An 18,064-nucleotide genomic window follows, 5' to 3' on the forward strand; every position below is an offset into this window, starting at 1 on the left:
GTGAAATTGTATGCATTATTTCACATTGTGATTATGCTATCAGTTACTCACAGATAATGATGCGTTAATTGTACGTTGTGCTGCAGAAGCACAGTAATTACCATGTTCAGTGATACTCACAAGATGCTGCCTCATGGTTGATGGTTGAGGTATAACAAAAATTATTGTACTATAGCTGGACATTGCATCATACAATAACGAACATTGACAGGAACGATTACATTAATTAATTGGAAAAATTTTTTACAAGGCAGATAGCAAACAGACGATCTTGTTTGTAGTTACACGCACGCACACGCACGCACTTTTATATCTACACACCCATCTACACATACACACACACGCGCGCACACACACACACACACACACACACACACACACACACACTTATATACTGTGCTGTTGTAGGTTCCAAACGAAGCTTGTGAATGTTTGGAAAACGCGTATCAATTGCACTTTCAATCAATGCCAAGTGATGCCTTGATTTGGTGTTACCAAGCAATGGATATTTACACATCAGATGAACAATATCAGCCGATATTGTCAGAATTTGAGCAGCAGGCTCTCTTATTGAAGGCGTTGGCTTCCTTGCAACTGGTACGTGCCGCCTGGGTTATAACTATGCTTTAGAAATGGATGCAAAACAACGAGGTTTAATAATAGTCTTATTGACGCGTTTTGTTTCCTTGCAGAATATGCTGTCTGACGTCATACGACATACAACACCTGGTAACGTAGTAGCCTATCGTCAGTAACGGTTCAATGTTTTAGTCAAATAATATACTTCTGATTTAGTGATCAGTAGAGACGCTACGTCACCTCATTTTCTAGAATTTCTTGCACTCAGAGCCCAAGCGTATGAGAGAAAAGGTGATATTGAGAATGCGTTGGCTGATGTCAAAGCCTATCTAAAGATGAAACCCCAGGTTAGTTGACATTAAGTTCAAGCAATTGCTAAAGCATTTAATTGAAGTAATGCTTTATTAAGGATATGTACTCCATTAAAAAGCACAGTGAATTACTAACTCGTCTTAAAGTTGGCATTGAGATTCATGAGTAGCGATGTCTTGTTGTGTTTATCTGCTCATTTTTATAGTCAGAGGAAGCAGCAGAGCAACGGAAACGTGGTCGTTGTGAAACTGTACAGAATCAAAAGAAGGATCTCAGTGAAGTAAGAAAGGGTGTTCGCACGGATAGAAATGTCATTGGCCTTGCTCGTGTGCATCTGGAGAGGAAAGGTGAAACAGCAGTGGCCAAAGGATCGTCTGTCAAGGTAAATGGAAATTCATTTCGTACTGGTAGCATGCATGCTCAGAATTGTTTCTAAATTGTTTAACATGAACGACTTGGATTCATTCGATCAGTGGTGGATCTAGGATTTGACAAACAGGAAACAAGCCTCGGTGTGTGGGCGTATACTGTAGATAGCAAATTTTTGTAAAAGTTGAATAAGCCAATAGACTGGCCTTCATGAAAGCGCCCCTTATACAGCTATTATTTAAAAGTTTTGAAAATAAACAGGCAGCTAGATGTCTATAGCTTACAACACAGCATGCTAACAGCTACTGGAGCTGGTGTGACAAAGTAACTTTCTGTAGGGACATGTCCTTGACTGTGCTGTTGTAGGCTAACCAACGCAGGAGCTGGGGTACCTGGCGCATATAACGAGAAGGTTCTTAATTAGTGGACTTCTCATTGAATCCCAGTCTAAACTAATTATTTTTTATTAGTTACCAGGTCTATTGGAAGACATCGGTAAAAGTAACACTGCACATTGCGCGACAAGGAGTTTTAAGGTCTACATCTGCTTACCTCGATCTTGCTAAAACATCTGGAACGTGGGACCCAGACCAGAACTTTAGCAGTTACAGATTCTACATCTAAGGATGCCGTTGCCATGGTAATGGTATCAATTGTGGCACCAGGATTTAAAATTGTGGCACCACGCCTGCCGAAGGAGTTGTACAATGTACACACCTAATTGGCATTCATGGCTAACTTAAACTATAGGGGTTGGAGACAAACAGAGCATTGCATAGATGATTTAGGAGCACCGTCTAGAGCAGTTTGGTTTGCTCGACTTAGCCGATTTTGTGAGTTTTGGACTTGGTCAATTTGCTGATATCACTATTAATATTAATCAAGTGATACCGAAAGGCCCTTTGAGGCCACAATTTTAGCATCATGCAGTCATAACTAGGCTAGCGACACTGACAAATATTGCGTGGAGATTGGTCGTGTGCAGTAAGAGCGGACCTCCGACTGAAGTGGGTCGGTTTGTTTGCACCCTCGAAACCCCCATAGGCACGCGCAGGCTACCGCATAATCCTCTTGCAGACGACGACACGACACTGAACCGCCAAACCAGACCGCTAAACTACCGGTTGAGTCCAAGTGCCCGGTAGTTGCAATTTGATTAGTGCGTGATGGTGATTGGTTACATTGAAGTCTTCCTCTCAGATCCCCTTTCCAAGCTTGACGCCGATTGGTTCATTTCTATCCTCTGCTAATGCTGCAATACGTATACCCCGTTCACATCTCGTTAGCCTCTTGGAACTGAGTATTCCATTTCTTATTTCGTGTTGATTTCTTAACAATCGAATAGGGATTAGTTGTCCCGATGCCTCAGTGCAAACTATCCCGTATGAAGTATAGTACCGGGATATTTACTAGTTATCGTATGGGCACGTTGAGGATATCATTGCTATTACCCGAAGGGAGTGACAGCTAATTCCGACCAAGGCAAAGCCGAGGTAATTATCGAGGTATTAGCTGCCACTCTCCCCAGGCGTAATAGCAACAATATCCAAGATTCGACCATACGATAAGTGATTTGTATCATGCAGGGCCATTGATTGTTTGAATTACCGTTCATTTTGAGCTGTGAGTACGTAAATCTTACTTCTTACTTGTTTGTTGGTAACTGTTCTCTAACTAATTAGACGGATTCTAAGTGCATTTACCGTTTAGTATCTCATTAGAAGAATATCAAATCATCTGCGTGTTACTGAAGCCAGCTGTATTAGCATCGGTAGGGTATACGCGTTTCCCTTGACAGCGGTAGGGTATCAGCGCATACCAGCGTACGATCGATTTGTACCCTCTGTATCGACCAATCAGAGTTGTCAAAACCACGTGACATGATACAATATTGTATGTACAATCCAAGAATAAAGTACGTATCCGAGCAGCTTTCAAGAAATACTTGAAAAAGTTTTGCTGTTATGTCATGACATGAAATTTGCAAATAATTTACTAATGGATCTGACTAATGGCCTTAATCAAGGAAACATGTCATCAATGAAATTACCTGTCTCTTTCCGTGCTGTTTCTCTGTTAGGTGCAAGTACGCCTGAATGGTCAAGTCGTAATCGGTGTTGTTCACATGTAAAAGGCTCGAGTGGGACACGTTATCGTTCACTGCCTTGCGTCGTGACTAGTCCCATCCGGAACAGATGCGTGTAGATCCATTTTTTGTGTAAAAACGAGTGACTTAATTAACCGAGTAATCATGCAATTGGCTAAATTAGTTGTTTCTAATTTTTAACTGACGAAAGTGTGTAGAACTTAAGCGTTTACATATGTATGATGTACAACAATCTGAACTGCTCTGTTTTGTAGCAAAAGCAACGTGGCCAAAGGCAGGCGGGGCCTCGTCAAGAGGGAGCTGAATTGGTGAAGTCGAAATCAGCAGTTGCAGCAGCGAGATCAAAGCCTTTTGCGCAGGCTCCCCCTGCATCAAAGCAATCAAAGTCGCTTGCATCGAGCTATAAACTCGCTCAGTATCGAGAAGCTCCCATTTACCAAGCATCCGCTACTGCAACTGCAAGTCGTACAATGAAGAAAGTACAAGCGTCACAATCGACATCGTTAAAGCCTCAGTCAATACAAATGAAACAATCGGAAGACGGTAGATCATTTGAGGGTAGAGTTTCATTTGGTAGGCACTGCAAGAGAACATTAGAGCAACAAAATGCAGAAGTGCGTGATAGATTAGACGTAAACTAACTTGTAACGACATATCAATAACATTTGTTGCAAAATTGATTTCTATTGGCATTAGACTAATGAAAATGTTCAGGAAGACACTTCTGCTGGTTTTTCGAAACGAGACGACGAAATGAAAGTGAGAGAAACGCACACTTTTGGTCAGAACGTATACTTATGATATAATAATTTGAAATTTTGGTTGCTGTAGATACTGCTCGAAGCTCTTGGTTGCTTGAACCAAAGAAATTATGCAGATGACAAGGTTTATTTTGCTGTAATGATTGTCTGAGAGGAGAAGATATAAATATCTATCTTGTTTTGTTGTAGAAAGCGTGGGAATTGGAACATTTGAGCTTCTTAATCAAGGTAAGCATGCTTCCAGTGTTGGTGATACATCATTTTGTCTATTATTATGTCCTTATCAGGAGACAGGTGATCGCATCATACGCTCGGGTATGTCTTTGGTCTTGGTTGCTGTGCGGTATCGGTCACAGTGCATGGTTGGCTTTCTACTCTCTTTCAGTGCTACATCGCGGTACTTCACAAGGCTCATCTGCTTATTCCGAAACTCCGTCCGAATTTCAATTTAGTGAGGCTGTGTTGCAGCGGGGAAGGGTGGTGTGTTCAAAGTGCTTTAAAGGTCAAAATAAAAAAAACGCAACCTTAACAGAAAAAGACTTAGTACTCAAAACGTGTCCCGTTCACCGAGACACAGCATGGAATCCAATGTTGGTGTGGCCTTCAAAAGATGATGGCAAGAACACTTCATATGTTTCGATTCGGTCGAGACCAAGGAACGTTATCGTGCACTTTACACTCTGCCGGTATCGTAATCGTTGCCATCTCGCTGAGAGATGTCCTTACCCGCACAATATAGAAGAACTGGAAGTGTGGACGTTGGACAGAGATGGAGGTAAATGCTGCACGTGGCGAGTTGACATGCGTGTTTCATTCAATTTTTCTGTTGTAGAGAGCTGGAAGTTTCGACAACCGAAGAAACTCTGTCTTTGTGAAAGGTATACTTTAATAAGAGAAGGAAGGACTAAATGTTTTGTAGTCACAAAACTTTTCTAATCTAATGTTTAGGTTTAGGGTGTACAAACGTTGTTCCTCAGGTCGTTGTTGTGAGTACGCCCACGGCAAAGACGAACTAGAAGAATGGAAAAGAAGAAAACGCCTGTACCAGAATAAATTGAAACTTAGGAACGACACTGGTGATAGAAGTAGACTTCCTCTGAGACAAAAGGTAGCTGAAAAACTGCGAGCAACCCGAGATGAATCTGGGTGTTTTCAACATTTGGTCTGTTTCTATTATTTTACTAATCAATTTTTTAGTATATTGTTTTTACATTTGTATCAGATTGCTCTTGATTTTCCGTCTGTGGATATATTTTGTGATCCATGCGAGATTGTCTACATAACGTCCACAGACGGCAAGAACTACAAACAATTATTTTGTCTGCGTTTAGATTACTCTTCTGATGCTGTAAGATCAGTGGCTCAATGAGTCTATCCCGTGTTAATCATTAATGCAAATTTTTCTATTCTGCAGAAGTGCCGCTTTCAAAGAGCGACTCTAATTGGAGCTTCTGGCTGCTTTAAATTTTTGTCTTCAAAGGATTATGTGTTGACCAGACCGGACAATTCAGAAATTGCTGCAAAAGAAAACTCTTTACGTAACGGCACCCATGTGCTGAAAATTGAGTTTACCTCACTCACTGAGCAATCATTTCGGCAAGACGTACTGCTTGATTTTGGCGTCAAGCCTTATCTAATAAAGACTCTAAGAATTGAGATAGGAAACAGCGAGGAAATGAATTTGATCAAAGAGTTTCATCAACAGATGAAGAACCAGTCAGATCAGTGGACATTTGATGATAAACATTTGTGTCTAGACTATATTGATCGAAGAACTGACGAGGAAGGCTTTGAAACGAAACATCTTCGTCCTCAAGGTAAACAGCTTATGTCACGGATTCATAAAGCACTGGATGAACCCTTGTCTACGAATAACTACCACTCACGTTTTCACACTCTTCTTTTCGTTGAGGAGATAGCAAGAGTTACTGCTCTCAGCGGGTACGTATGTGCTATGCACGTTTTTGTGTGCATGTGTGCATGTTTCTTGCTTTATGGTTGTTTTGTTTTGTTTCTTTGTCTATGTGAGTCTGCACCGAGAGGCAGTGTTTTGAAAGGCGTCTTTTTACTGTAGATTTAATAGACAAAGTATGACGATGAAGATACGTCAGGATTCCGAGGGCACGTTGGGAGAAATCGATGTAGGTCACCGCCTTCCATCTAATTCAACAACCAGTGCATTTATTCGCCTGTTTGACGACTGTGTCGTGTTTGAGTTAAGAATTCATGAAATAAGAGGCGAAACGTTATCTCTTTTACTGCCACCCAACTTTCTTGATACCACTGGTATTACGACCAATTCTGACGTACACGTACAAGTTGATTTTCAGCTTGCATTTGACAGAACTCACTACATCAACTTACACGAAGCTGTTGACTGTTTGAGCAGTGACACTGTTTCACAACGTTTGATTGCAAAGCCACCTCATTCTAATGCTTGCAATATTGATCTATGTCTGACCTTTCCCATTCAAGCTGACCTTAACAGTGAACAACAGAAAGCAATAGAACGAGTTCTGTGTCAACGTGAAACCTTTCCCGTTATTGTCAACGGCCCTTTTGGAACAGGGAAAACGCACCTTTTAGCGGAGGCTGTGCGAATCATTCTTGACCGCCCCACGGTCTGTCGCATTCTTATTTGCACTCAATCGAATCATGCTGCAGATCTTTACGTCAAGAAAATCGACGACTTTTTTCAGAAGAAGATGTGTGCAACTGCTCATCTTCACAGAATTTACTACAAATACTACAATCGATACCGCATCGATCGTAGCATATTCAAAGTCGTTTCGGGCTATTGTAAATTTGAGAACGACCAATTTATTATGCCAGACAAAGCGACGCTAGAAAAGGACCGTCTTGTGGTCATTACGACTCTTGTCACTTCAATGCAGTTGAGAAGGCTAGGGCTTCCTACACGATTTTTTACTCACATTTTTATAGATGAAGCGGCTCAGGCTACGGAGCCGGAAACAGTAGCAGCTCTCAGCTTTGCAAGTGAGAAAACGTGTGTCGTTATGGCTGGCGATCACAAACAAGTATGTCTATATAGTATTACTGACTGTATCTGTTCTTTCTTAACAACTGTTATATTTTAGATTAATCCTCCTATTCATTCACCTGTGGCACGAATGGGCAAGCTTCATTACTCTCTCTTTCGTCGTTTGTACAAAGAGCTTCCTCCTGTATTCGATCTTAAAGTGGATTTAGTCGTCAATTACCGTTGCCACTGGGACATTCTTAGTCTATCATCTCGTCTATTCTACCACACTGTTGTCGTAGACAAAAGCAACGCCGCAGGTCCACAAGATCGTCATCCAAAGTATCCACCGGTCAGCTTCTGTGCTACGTCTAAAACTCAGTCAAAGCAAGCAGGATATGATGGATCGTACTACAATCCTAAAGAAGCTGAAGCTGTTGTCAAGCACGTAAAGGAAATATTAGATGATTGGCCGTGGTGGCCTTACAAAGACAACGATCTATGTGTTATTACAAGTGAAAGATGGCAGGTAGTTTATTTAAAATTGAAAATTTAGGTATTTGTGAAATATACAAAAATGTAATGTATATGTGTTTAGGCTCGCTATATTAGGACTCTTGTTCGCAGCTTTGACAAGAGAGTCGACGTATTGACTGCTGGTGTTGTTCAAGGTGTGGCAGTTTTGATGCAACGGTGAACTGTTGTTAATGTGCTTGTTTGTATGGAAGGTCGTCAGTTCCGCGCTTGCGTCATAAGTACGGTTCTAACGGAAGACGGATTTCGCGAACGCGGCAGCTTGGACGATACCGACTTCTTATCAAACGCCAAGCTGCTCAACACTGTTATCACACGGGCTCAGTCTCTCGTTCTCGTCGTCGGAGATCCCTTATGCTTGTGCACGTGCGGAAAACTCGATCAGTTATGGCTGCAGTACATTGCCTATTGCCATGACAACGGAGGATGTTTCGGATCGATGTCATTTGAGGAGCTGCAGATGAAGTTGGGTATCCTCAACACAAAACTGAATCCGGAATCGCAGAGGTTTGTACCTGTTTCAAACAGCGTGGAGCATTTCTCTCGACGTGTCGACAGCACTATAAAAAATCTGACGGATGAGAGGTCAGCGTGGAGTAGCCAACAACATCACAGCATCGCCTACAATGACGATTCTGACGACGACGACATGGTAGAAGAGTATCGCCGTCGAGTGGCACAAAAGAAAATCGAACGTGACCTACTGCAGCTGTCCTCTAAAGCGACCGTGCAACCGGTCGAAAAAGGAGGAGGATACGAATGGCAACTTGTCGACCATTCTACAATTGACGATAGTGTAAAGTACGGGAGTTCTGTTCTATACGAGGAGCACTTGAGAGGAAATGCTCGTTTCGAGGTGATCAAACGAGATCCAAATAAATATTTTCGCTGTCGGTTGCATGTGACGAACGGCGACGACGCCGTTGCCGTCGCTTACAAAATGCCAAACATGGAAATATCAATCAGAGGATGGAAGAGAAGAAACCGATCCTTTGATGGAGAAGAAGTTCTCGTACGGTTAGACGACACATCACGTTATGGAAAGGAGATTACGTCGCGCAACGGTACAGTTGTTGGTATTTTTCAGGAGGAGAGACCGAGCGAATGGGTGTGTGTTCTATCTAAAAGAGGCAAAAATTTATTGCTGCCGTTAGACGAATCGCTTCCTTGCATAATTAATCTTCCGTGGGACGTTGAAGATAACGGAATTGCGATTTTCAAGAGAAGATCGAGGAGACATAGGCCTACTTCCATCGAGCCGATTAACTTTATTCCTGTGAGGGATGTGTCGTGCAAACTCTTTATTGTTCAATTTCTAAAGTGGAGAATCGACTGCATGCACCCGTTGGGCATTGTTGTTGAAGTCTTGCCTTTTGCTCTGACGTTAGAATCTGGGATAGACATTTTGTCTCGTCAATACTTTCCAATCAGAATGAACGATGAATTGAGTCAAGACGCTGAGAACGACGTCACATCATTTTCACGCTCTATTCCATTTGAAGAGTACTATGCTCGCGGCATGCCGTTGACAAATGCCTTTACAATCGATTCAGCAAACTCCACAGACTTAGACGATGCTCTCAGCTTTGAGCAAGACGCAGAGACCGGGAGTCGTCGAGTCTCTGTTTACATTTCCGACGTTTCTTATTTCTGCCGATTGGGATCGAGTCTCGATTTTTACGCATTAACAATGGGGACGACGTACTACGACCAAGAAGGTCGAAGAAAACGCGACATGTTTCCACAACGGCTCAGCTCGAATCTCTTCAGCCTTCTACCTGGTGTCGATCGTCTGGCAATCCGCGTTCGTTTTGAATTCGATCGCAATGCCAAGCTAGTTCGATTGGACTACAGTCGATGCATTGTTCGTTCTAAACGCAAACTCTCTTACGAAACAGTTGAACAGATAATTAGCGGAAGCTTAACTGCTGCGATTGACGAAGAATTGACTGACCAAATTCGACGTCTTTATGATTTGAGTGTTTGTTTAAGACGTCAACGGTTAGGCGGAACGAGGTACCATTTGCAGGACAGAGAGACTGCAGGGTGTCAGCGAGCGCATGCCATGGTGGAAGAGTTTATGCTGCTGACTAACAAAACAGTGGCAGAGAGTTTGATTAAGAAATGTCGCGCGATTACTCCACTAATCGTACAAGGCTCTTCAGACTCTGCCAAAGTTGAAGAATGGATTAAATTGTTTGGAGCCTACTTTGATTCCTCGTGTGCACTTAGCGAAATCGCTAACAAACTGACCATTGGTTCTCAGCTTGCGACATCTACTGAAGGTTCATGCGGACCTATTACGATATCTCGACGTCAGTGGCGTGGCATTCAACTAGCAGCAAAGGTAGAAAAGGACTCTCACCGTCGACATCAGCTACGTCTATTGTTATGCACAGAGTCGCTCTATCCTCAGCTAGCCATAGCGCATACAGGATACCATCGATGCCTTAAGCGAGCTTTGTATGTTTGCGCTGATCACAATGACGAGGCGGTTCTTCGGCACGATCAACTGGGATTTCGATATTACACTCATTTTACTTCTCCTATCGGCCGCTATATCGACATCATTGCGCATCGTTTATTGATAGCTCGTGTTTTCGGTTCAGAAGACAATGACGGAAAACTATATACTGAAGAAAAAATTCAGGAGATATGTTGTCATTGCTCGAGAACTCGCGCTTTAGCTCAACGGTATCGACAAGAAATGGATCTGTTTAGCTTTACCTGTACAGCCTTTAACAGTCCGGTCCTTACGACAGCCGTTGTTCGGTCGCTATCGGCGGGATCGATGGAATTGTATTTTCCCGACTATCCTAATCTTACTGGAAAAGCCACTGAAATTCGATTTTCCTCTTTGAATCCTAAGCATATTTCTACATATGAGAATGGCAGCGTAACGGTTACGTGGTCTATTAAAGTTGTTCAGCATCCTTTACTAACAGAAAAGAAACAATACAGAAACAAACTTCCGCACGACGACTACTACAGTATACCGATTTGTGAATGGAAGCAGTTACTTCTTCTTGCCTTGTCAGAGAGTAGTAAACCGGATGATCTGATTCGCCGTATCCGGCACATCGAAAACAGCGTCCACATTCCTAGTCTCCGATTCGCCGCTAAAGACGACACGTATTCTACAACCAAGAAAGAAGACTTGTTCTATTCTACACCCACTAGTTACGATGAAGTCTCCGATACCTCCGATTTAATATCACAGAAATATAAGGCCGGTAGTCTCTTTTCGGTGCAACTTAGCGCGCGTGCTCGTCGCGGGTTGCTGAGACCAGTTATTCAACTTCTACTCTTGCCTGGTAGCGTACCGTCGGGCGTTTGTGTAGAGCACAACAGCAAACCAGCTGATTGCTTCGTCGAGAGTCTTCGTCACGGTCACAATGCTTCAAGAGACCGTTATCACGATATTATAGACTATGCCAATTCGTGGTTACCTGTTGTGGACCACGAATCTGCAACATCCTGTGTCAAGGACTCTTCAGACTACGTGTTAGTAAGTGGTACATCTGTACGTTGGACGAGAACTTCAGAAAAGGTCAGCTCTATCGGATACATTACATTGACATCTTCGTTTTCGAGGCAATACAGTTTGGGATGTAGGGAAGGTGACTTTCTTTGCTTGAGTTATAGCAACTTAGTCGCTCAGAAAGCCCGCTTCTGCATTGAAGGTGATAAAGTGGATAGCTTGTTAAAGGGCAGCTCTTCTAAAGAAGTCGTACACACAGACACTGATCAATGCGTTGTACACTGTAGAGTCGTGGACAGCAAGGTGGAAGACAAGCCTGAAATTGAGGGTGCGCCGTGTCGGCAGTTTTTGAAAGTAAAGATTTCTGGCGAACGACAGGCTCTTCCAGAAATGCTGTTTAATAGCAAAGTACCGGTTCTGTGCACCGCTCAATTCATTTCACAATGTTTACCATTTATGAGAATGAGACAAGCGTTACAAGTCATTTGTTCAGATGACTACAGCAATGATGTTGTCAAGAGTCTGTGCTCGAGTGACTTTTCTAAAGTTTCATGTAACTGCCGTTACCGTGGAAGTACATCAGGTTGTGAATATAATTGTTCATTGTCAACTGATCGAGGTAGATTATAATGTGAGTGTGTAAATGTTCCGTTTAGAGAGTGACAGAATGGCTGTGTCTGAAGGATTGTCGTTGTCACGTCAACCGCTGAATAAGAGTCAGTTTATTGCAGTGAAACTTGCCATGAAACAAGACATTACTCTAATACAAGGACCACCAGGTGCCTATTTTTTAATTCGAACATACCTGCAATTACTGTTTGTTTGTTTGATTGATTGTGCACTAGTTTACTGTAATGTCTTTTCTTTTCACTTTCAAATTATTGTAACGTTTGTTTTAACAGGCACTGGCAAAACAGTGACTGGAGCTCACATAGCTGTCCAATTTCTACGCCAACGCGGCAGCAGCAGTCGTATGGGCAGTGACGAAAAGGTTCGAGTGTTGTATTGTTGTCCGTCCAATCAGACAGTAGACGACATTACGGGTACTTGAAGTCCTTATTGTGTACATTAGTGCATTTTAGTATACACAATATTTTTTAACAGATCGTCTCAAGAACGGTTCTAGATCAACTAAGATATTACGAGTTTATGGAGAAGGCATTGAAAAGAAACGTTTCCCCGGAATCTCGATCTTTGAAAAGTTTGCTTCCTCATCAAACAAGCAGCTGACAGTAGACACCAGACGACACGAAGACGTTGCTTTGCATTCCAGAATTCGCAACAAAGCAACGTCATCTTACGGACAGTTGATCATGAGACATGAAAATGAGTTTAGACAACTGAAGATGAAAGAGGAGATGCCGACCGAAAACCAGGTTAGTCACTATAAAGACATCGTTTCAGCTGCTGAACAAGAGCAGATTGATAGGGCAGACGTACTTCTCTGTACTTGCATTCAGGCAGGCAGTCCGAGAATGACAAAGCACTGTGTCACTTTATGTATCGTCGACGAGGCAGGCCAAAGTTTTGAACCTGAAACTCTGGTGGCTATTTCTCGAGCCAGAAAGATCGTACTGATAGGAGATCATAAACAGTTGCAACCTGTTGTGCTGAACAGAGATATAGGAAGTCAACTGTCTCGTTCCATGTTCGAACGTATAGCTGAAAGTGCACCAGTAAAGGAAGAAAAGCGAGTTCACATGCTGAACGTTCAATACCGGATGGTAAAACGACCGCTAGGACTATAAAACAAGTGCATGCGCACAATTATGTGTTTGATTTTTTGCTGTTTAGCACTACGACATCTGTGAATTTCCATCCATACACTTTTACGAAGGAAAACTTGAGACGGCTCCGGAACTAAGAGGTCGTCCTCTAAAGGGCGTCGACTTCTGGAATCGCTTATACCCTTGTTCAAAGGTCGGTCGTAAGAAACAAAGACGAAAATGTTTTATTCACGTCGAGGGCGAAGAACGAACAAATCGTGTGTCCGGAGAAGGAACGGGAGGTGAAGAATCGAAGTACAACCTGATGGAAGCTGGCGTGGTGGTAAGCAGAGTTTTTGTCAATATTTTGTTATTTGTGATGTCGAGAAACTAGAAGGGGATGGCACATCAAATGACACATTGTATGTAGCGTAAGTGCGGTAAAGCCCTAACCCTAACTCTAACTCGACCCCTAACCCGTAACAGTCAACGACAAGCTGTACGCCGGAGGGAGCACCCCACAAGACAGGAATGGAGCCTCGCACGTTCACCAGACCAGGCAATGCCCTGAACGTTCTGGCACGTGAAGCTTGCCTCTGGGGAGCTAAGTTCTATCTCGTAACACTAACCCTAATCCGTAATCCTAATCCAGCACCCTCAATCTGGTACAGTGTTGAGCCATTCACAATTGTTTGTTTACTTTTTACTGTGTTGGTTCACCTATCGTACAGAAATACATTTTATGGTTTTGTATCCTCATTATTCCTCTTTTACATGGAGAATATCACAATAGATAATATATATGCATGGATTGCAGCAAGGGAATGATCGAGTTACGTAGCTAGCATTTTTTGTTAATTATCCCTTGTCTAGTATCTTCGACAGTAGACTTGCTTACCTTCAGTGCGTAGCAAATGCGTCGTAGTGTGATAAGCAGACTAAATAGATGGTCTCCAGATATAGCCGGCACATGTAAGAAAGTCCAACTGTCGGTACATCTTTAGCCATAGAGCGCCGCCTTTAAAGTGCCATATATATATATATATATATATATATATATATATCACAAACGTTTGAGGATCACTGAGAAAAAACAGAATCGGCTTCGAGAGGCAGCAGACGCGTCTGCTCGCGATTGACAAATGGCGGAGCGCGCGTAGCACTGCTTACAGAATGATGGAAGACACGGAGCAACGCTCACACGAATCGTTATAGCCGTGTGTTGGAACCGATCGTAAAGCGAAGAAAAATGAGAAAGATTTAGAGTTGCCGCACGAAAGGAATGGAAACAAGACCATGTGTAGTGTGCGCTGTGATATCTTTCATGAATTGACTCATACAGACTGAGCCATACGTTGCACCATTTTCTATTTAGGGTATAAAATACGTAATGTAATGTATGTTTAGAAAATGGTGCAATGTAGGGATAATATAATGCTTAGTCTGTATGAGTGAATTCATAAAAAATGTCACGCACTCTACATGGTCTTGTTGCCATTCTTTTTCGTACGGCAACCCTACATCTTTCTTCTTTTCCAAAATGTTTTACACTTTTTTGCATTCTTTTTGTCTGACTAATATGAAACGATATCATCGCTACTGCTGTCTAAAAGTACAACTGAAATGATTCTAAGACTACACCCGGATTCAGACAGATTCCATTTTGAGCCTATGCTCAGTAGCTGTATTATTTCGTTGCGAGGCAACAAACGCTGCTATCATGCTGGTAACAGGGTACGCGAGCACATGCAATACGCCACAGCCGTATATATACGGCTCTGCAATACGCAATTGGCGAGGTGGACATTGAGGGTAGACATCGACACACCTCGTGTAGCCGTCGGTGCAGGGAACGTGTAGGTTGCATTCGGTGCAAATGCAATTAGAATTCTGAAGGCACGGTCTCTAGGAGCAGCAAAAAGTCTTCGATCGCTGGAAGTCTTGAGGAGGGCAACGACACGTACAGTCTACACAGGACTGGTGTGGGCGTGCTTTTGAATAAACTGGAAGGTGTAGCGTTTGCGTCGTCGAGAAATTTTAAGCTGGGGTCGGTCTCTCGAGAGGGAACCTTGCACTGCAATGGCAAATTTGAGTAGTCATGGACCTGCTCCGTCGCAAGTGCAGAGGGATGGTGTAAAAAATAAGCTTTGTAGCATAAACGGTCGATACTGATGCCCGTTCACAGAAGAACTGCATGAACAAGAACTCAACCATACATACCAACGCGATAAGCATGCACCGCTAGCCATTCCTATAGATAGTGACTAGTATTCGTCATTATCACTACTAGCCGAATAGATAGCCGTTATGACCTGGATTTGCAAACTCACGTTGACACTAATGCGGATGTATTACTATTACTATACAATCTATATTAAGTAGGAGAAGGGTTACTGAATACTTTTGTAGGAAGTACACGGCACGCAGTATGACCTTCTTACTATCACACTCTGCAGGTAGATATCGTGAAAAGAATGACAAGACACAAATGCAGAGCGTCAGACATCCGTGTCATAACACCATACACAGCTCAGAGGGCTTACACTGAAAATCTCTTAAGGCGGTCAGCACAAACCCAAGGCATCGAGGTATCATCTGTCTTTGGCAGTCAAGGTATTGATAAATATTCAAATTGTATTTTTTCTTTGTTAATTGTTATTGCATTGTTTCTCAGGCAGTGAATCCGAGTTTATCATTTTGTCAACAGTCCGTTCTTTACCAAACCAAGATCTAGTCGACTGTTGTTCTAAGAAATGGATGAGGGAACATTTCGGATTTATTGCGGACGAGCATCAAATGAACGTTGCTCTTACAAGAGCAAAGCAAGGATTGATTATAGTTGGTCAGTTTGTATGTTTCTTTGTTTGTTGGCGTGTGTGTGTGTGTGTGTGTGTGTGTGTGTGTGTGTGTGTGTGTGTGTGTGTGTGTGTGTGTGTGTGTGTGTGTGTGTGTGTGTGTGTGTGTGTGTGTGTGTGTGTGTGTGTGTGTGTGTGTGTGTGTAATTTTTACGTATATATCGCTAATGTTTGATGTATTATTTCAAACTGCTTGTAATTTTAGGCAATGGCTGTTTGCTCCAATTGCATACGATGTGGAGAAAACTTATTGACCATTACAAAACCGAAGACTGCTACATGGAAAACTGGAAACAGACTTTCTTACGGCTGTGACCTGAGTGTCCACATATGGTAATCAATATTGTACTGCAGGTTACGACTTTTGGTGACGTACGGTTATGCCTAAGTATTTGAACGCTAAACAGTATGAACTAAAACGTGATTTACTTATTTCCTTAGACGTATTTTAGTGTGCGGAATTTGTGTTAGGCTATGAGAGTAATGAAGTGTTTCAACTGGATGCTGTTTGTTGGAGTTGAAGGCACCGTATTGCATATATTTGATGTGTGCATGCATGGTTATCAATACGGTGACGTTACTGAGTCTTAAAACTGAGACAAACAGCCGTTACAGTTCTGTTCTGCCAATGGTCACGCCTACAAAAGTATATTATTTTTTCCTAGTCGCGCAGCTGGATATCAGTGGGCTTGGAGGAGACAGCTTTCGGTTACCGATGCTGAGCTTAGCACGCAGGACAGCAGAATGCCACTGTCTCCTGACAGCATGAAAGAACACATTGCTACTTGGCAGCTTTAATATACCTACTAAGAGCATTACAATGTCCCACAAAATACCACCGGTTGTCAAGAGTACGCCCGTTACCCCGTACACGTATATACGGTTTCTTGGCTGACAGGCTGTCGCTTGCTCTGTGGCGACAGTGGAGCATTCCCAAGAACCATTCTAAGCAAACGTCAGCACGCGTATAGACCAATCGTGGCACTAGGCGAAATATATACGCAAACCAAATAGAACACAAAATTTTGGCGTTTAAATTCTTTTTACTGTCACCCACTCAAGCGACAGACAACAGACTCTAGTGCTTGTATGTCTATTCCAACGTACGTCTTGAAGTTGTCAGAAGCCTAACGGCTCATCCTTTGGATCAAATACTTTGGTAGTCCAGCATGCAGCAGCACTGGAAGCTGTTCCAATACAAAACCTGTGGGAGTTGTATGAGCTTGCATCTATCGGACACGTGTAATCAGAGCACCACCGGGTGTTCCTTAAACTGAACGTCTTTGTACATCTGTGTACCTCAGAGTGTCAATTTGCTGGTCCAACGAAGTGTCGCTTGCTGCTGCCAGTCCTGCATGAGACCCGCATGAATCCAGAAAAATCTATAGCTATTGTGAACGCTGTCGATGCAATAGCGTATCTCTCCGGCACAGCTTGGGGGATAAGCGTAATGACGTCTTTGAATTCCTGACGATTGGCAGTGTGATTGGGCGTCAAAAGTGGCCTCTAGTGAGGAGTCTTTTGCGATCTCCTTATACAGCGCAGAAAAACTGCAAGCAGGGTGCATGTCCCTTGGAGTAGGTCGAGATAAACTGCCAGGATGTAAAAATGACGCACTGCAGAAAAATGCACTCTGATAGTTTCAGACCTAGAAAACACGGGAGCTCGGCCTGTTGCTTCATCTACCGTTGATTTTGACACATGACGTTATCGCTATCATTTCTGTATAGGCATCACACTCATTACAGAGTTCAGTCGCAGTATCAGAGAAGCTGCAAATTCAAGAGATGCGCCTACTGCCGTCTATTGCAAGGCAGTGGTAATGAGGGAGCAATTTGCATCCGGGAAATTTACGTATACATGTACTTTCAAAATTCAGAGTAAGACTTACACTTTAATACCAAAACAATAGAATGTATTGATTTAAGGGTTATGTAATGGTTTGATCTAGAATAGAGCATTCAGTCTGTATATATGTTTTAGCCTCGTACCCAAGCCCTCTTGCGCACCGACGTCGTCATCACCGTACACACACAGAGACGGCAAGCGCTACCAGGCTCCAAATGTTCCAGAATCGTACACAAGCTTTCCGATTCGTATTGTTCTCGTAGCCTAGCACAATAATAAAGCGGCTCCTACTGTCTGTTTCCCGTAAGTGTGAACTTTGAAAATCATCAATATCTCCGCTGTTTTTTGGACTTCCGCGATGATCTCGGTATCGTTAGAAACCGCTAGGTCTGGCATTTCTGTTTATCAAATTATCTAAGCCTTTCCTAGGAACGAAACGGAAGGATAATACTTTTTCATATCAAAGACAAATGGGTGGAGCAATGGTTATTATCCAATTATCATGTAAGACCAACGGATCAACAACTGGAAC

At 42.7% G+C, this 18,064-nt stretch overlaps 2 protein-coding genes across 3 annotated transcripts; both read left to right on the forward strand.

The window, feature by feature from the left end:
- Positions 1–501: 501 nt before the first annotated feature.
- On the forward strand, positions 502–10,329 carry LOC134182489 (helicase with zinc finger domain 2-like). The gene is made up of 19 exons (XM_062649893.1): positions 502–597; positions 693–747; positions 796–926; positions 1,097–1,273; positions 3,622–3,999; positions 4,064–4,126; positions 4,199–4,252; positions 4,318–4,356; positions 4,416–4,443; positions 4,514–4,903; positions 4,961–5,006; positions 5,077–5,290; positions 5,351–5,476; positions 5,543–6,069; positions 6,203–7,166; positions 7,227–7,637; positions 7,707–7,779; positions 7,837–10,136; positions 10,234–10,329. The coding sequence occupies exons 1-19, from the start codon at positions 502–504 to the stop codon at positions 10,327–10,329; spliced, it is 6,168 nt and encodes a 2,055-aa protein (XP_062505877.1).
- LOC134182597 (helicase with zinc finger domain 2-like) lies at positions 10,295–16,202 on the forward strand. 2 transcript variants are annotated; one of them, XM_062650026.1, is made up of 9 exons: positions 10,295–11,706; positions 11,780–11,902; positions 12,026–12,166; positions 12,228–12,324; positions 12,397–12,847; positions 12,918–13,172; positions 15,286–15,442; positions 15,504–15,671; positions 15,890–16,202. In XM_062650026.1, exons 1-9 carry the CDS (start codon positions 10,350–10,352, stop codon positions 15,997–15,999), a joined length of 2,859 nt encoding a protein of 952 aa, XP_062506010.1. In that variant the 5' UTR covers positions 10,295–10,349; the 3' UTR covers positions 16,000–16,202. The 2 variants fall into 2 exon arrangements, with proteins under 2 accessions (XP_062506010.1, XP_062506009.1); XM_062650025.1 differs by having other exon boundaries at positions 12,228–12,847.
- Positions 16,203–18,064: the final 1,862 nt, after the last annotated feature.

This window comes from Corticium candelabrum, chromosome 7, assembly GCF_963422355.1.
Source record: "Corticium candelabrum chromosome 7, ooCorCand1.1, whole genome shotgun sequence".
NCBI classification, from domain to species: domain Eukaryota; kingdom Metazoa; phylum Porifera; class Homoscleromorpha; order Homosclerophorida; family Plakinidae; genus Corticium; species Corticium candelabrum.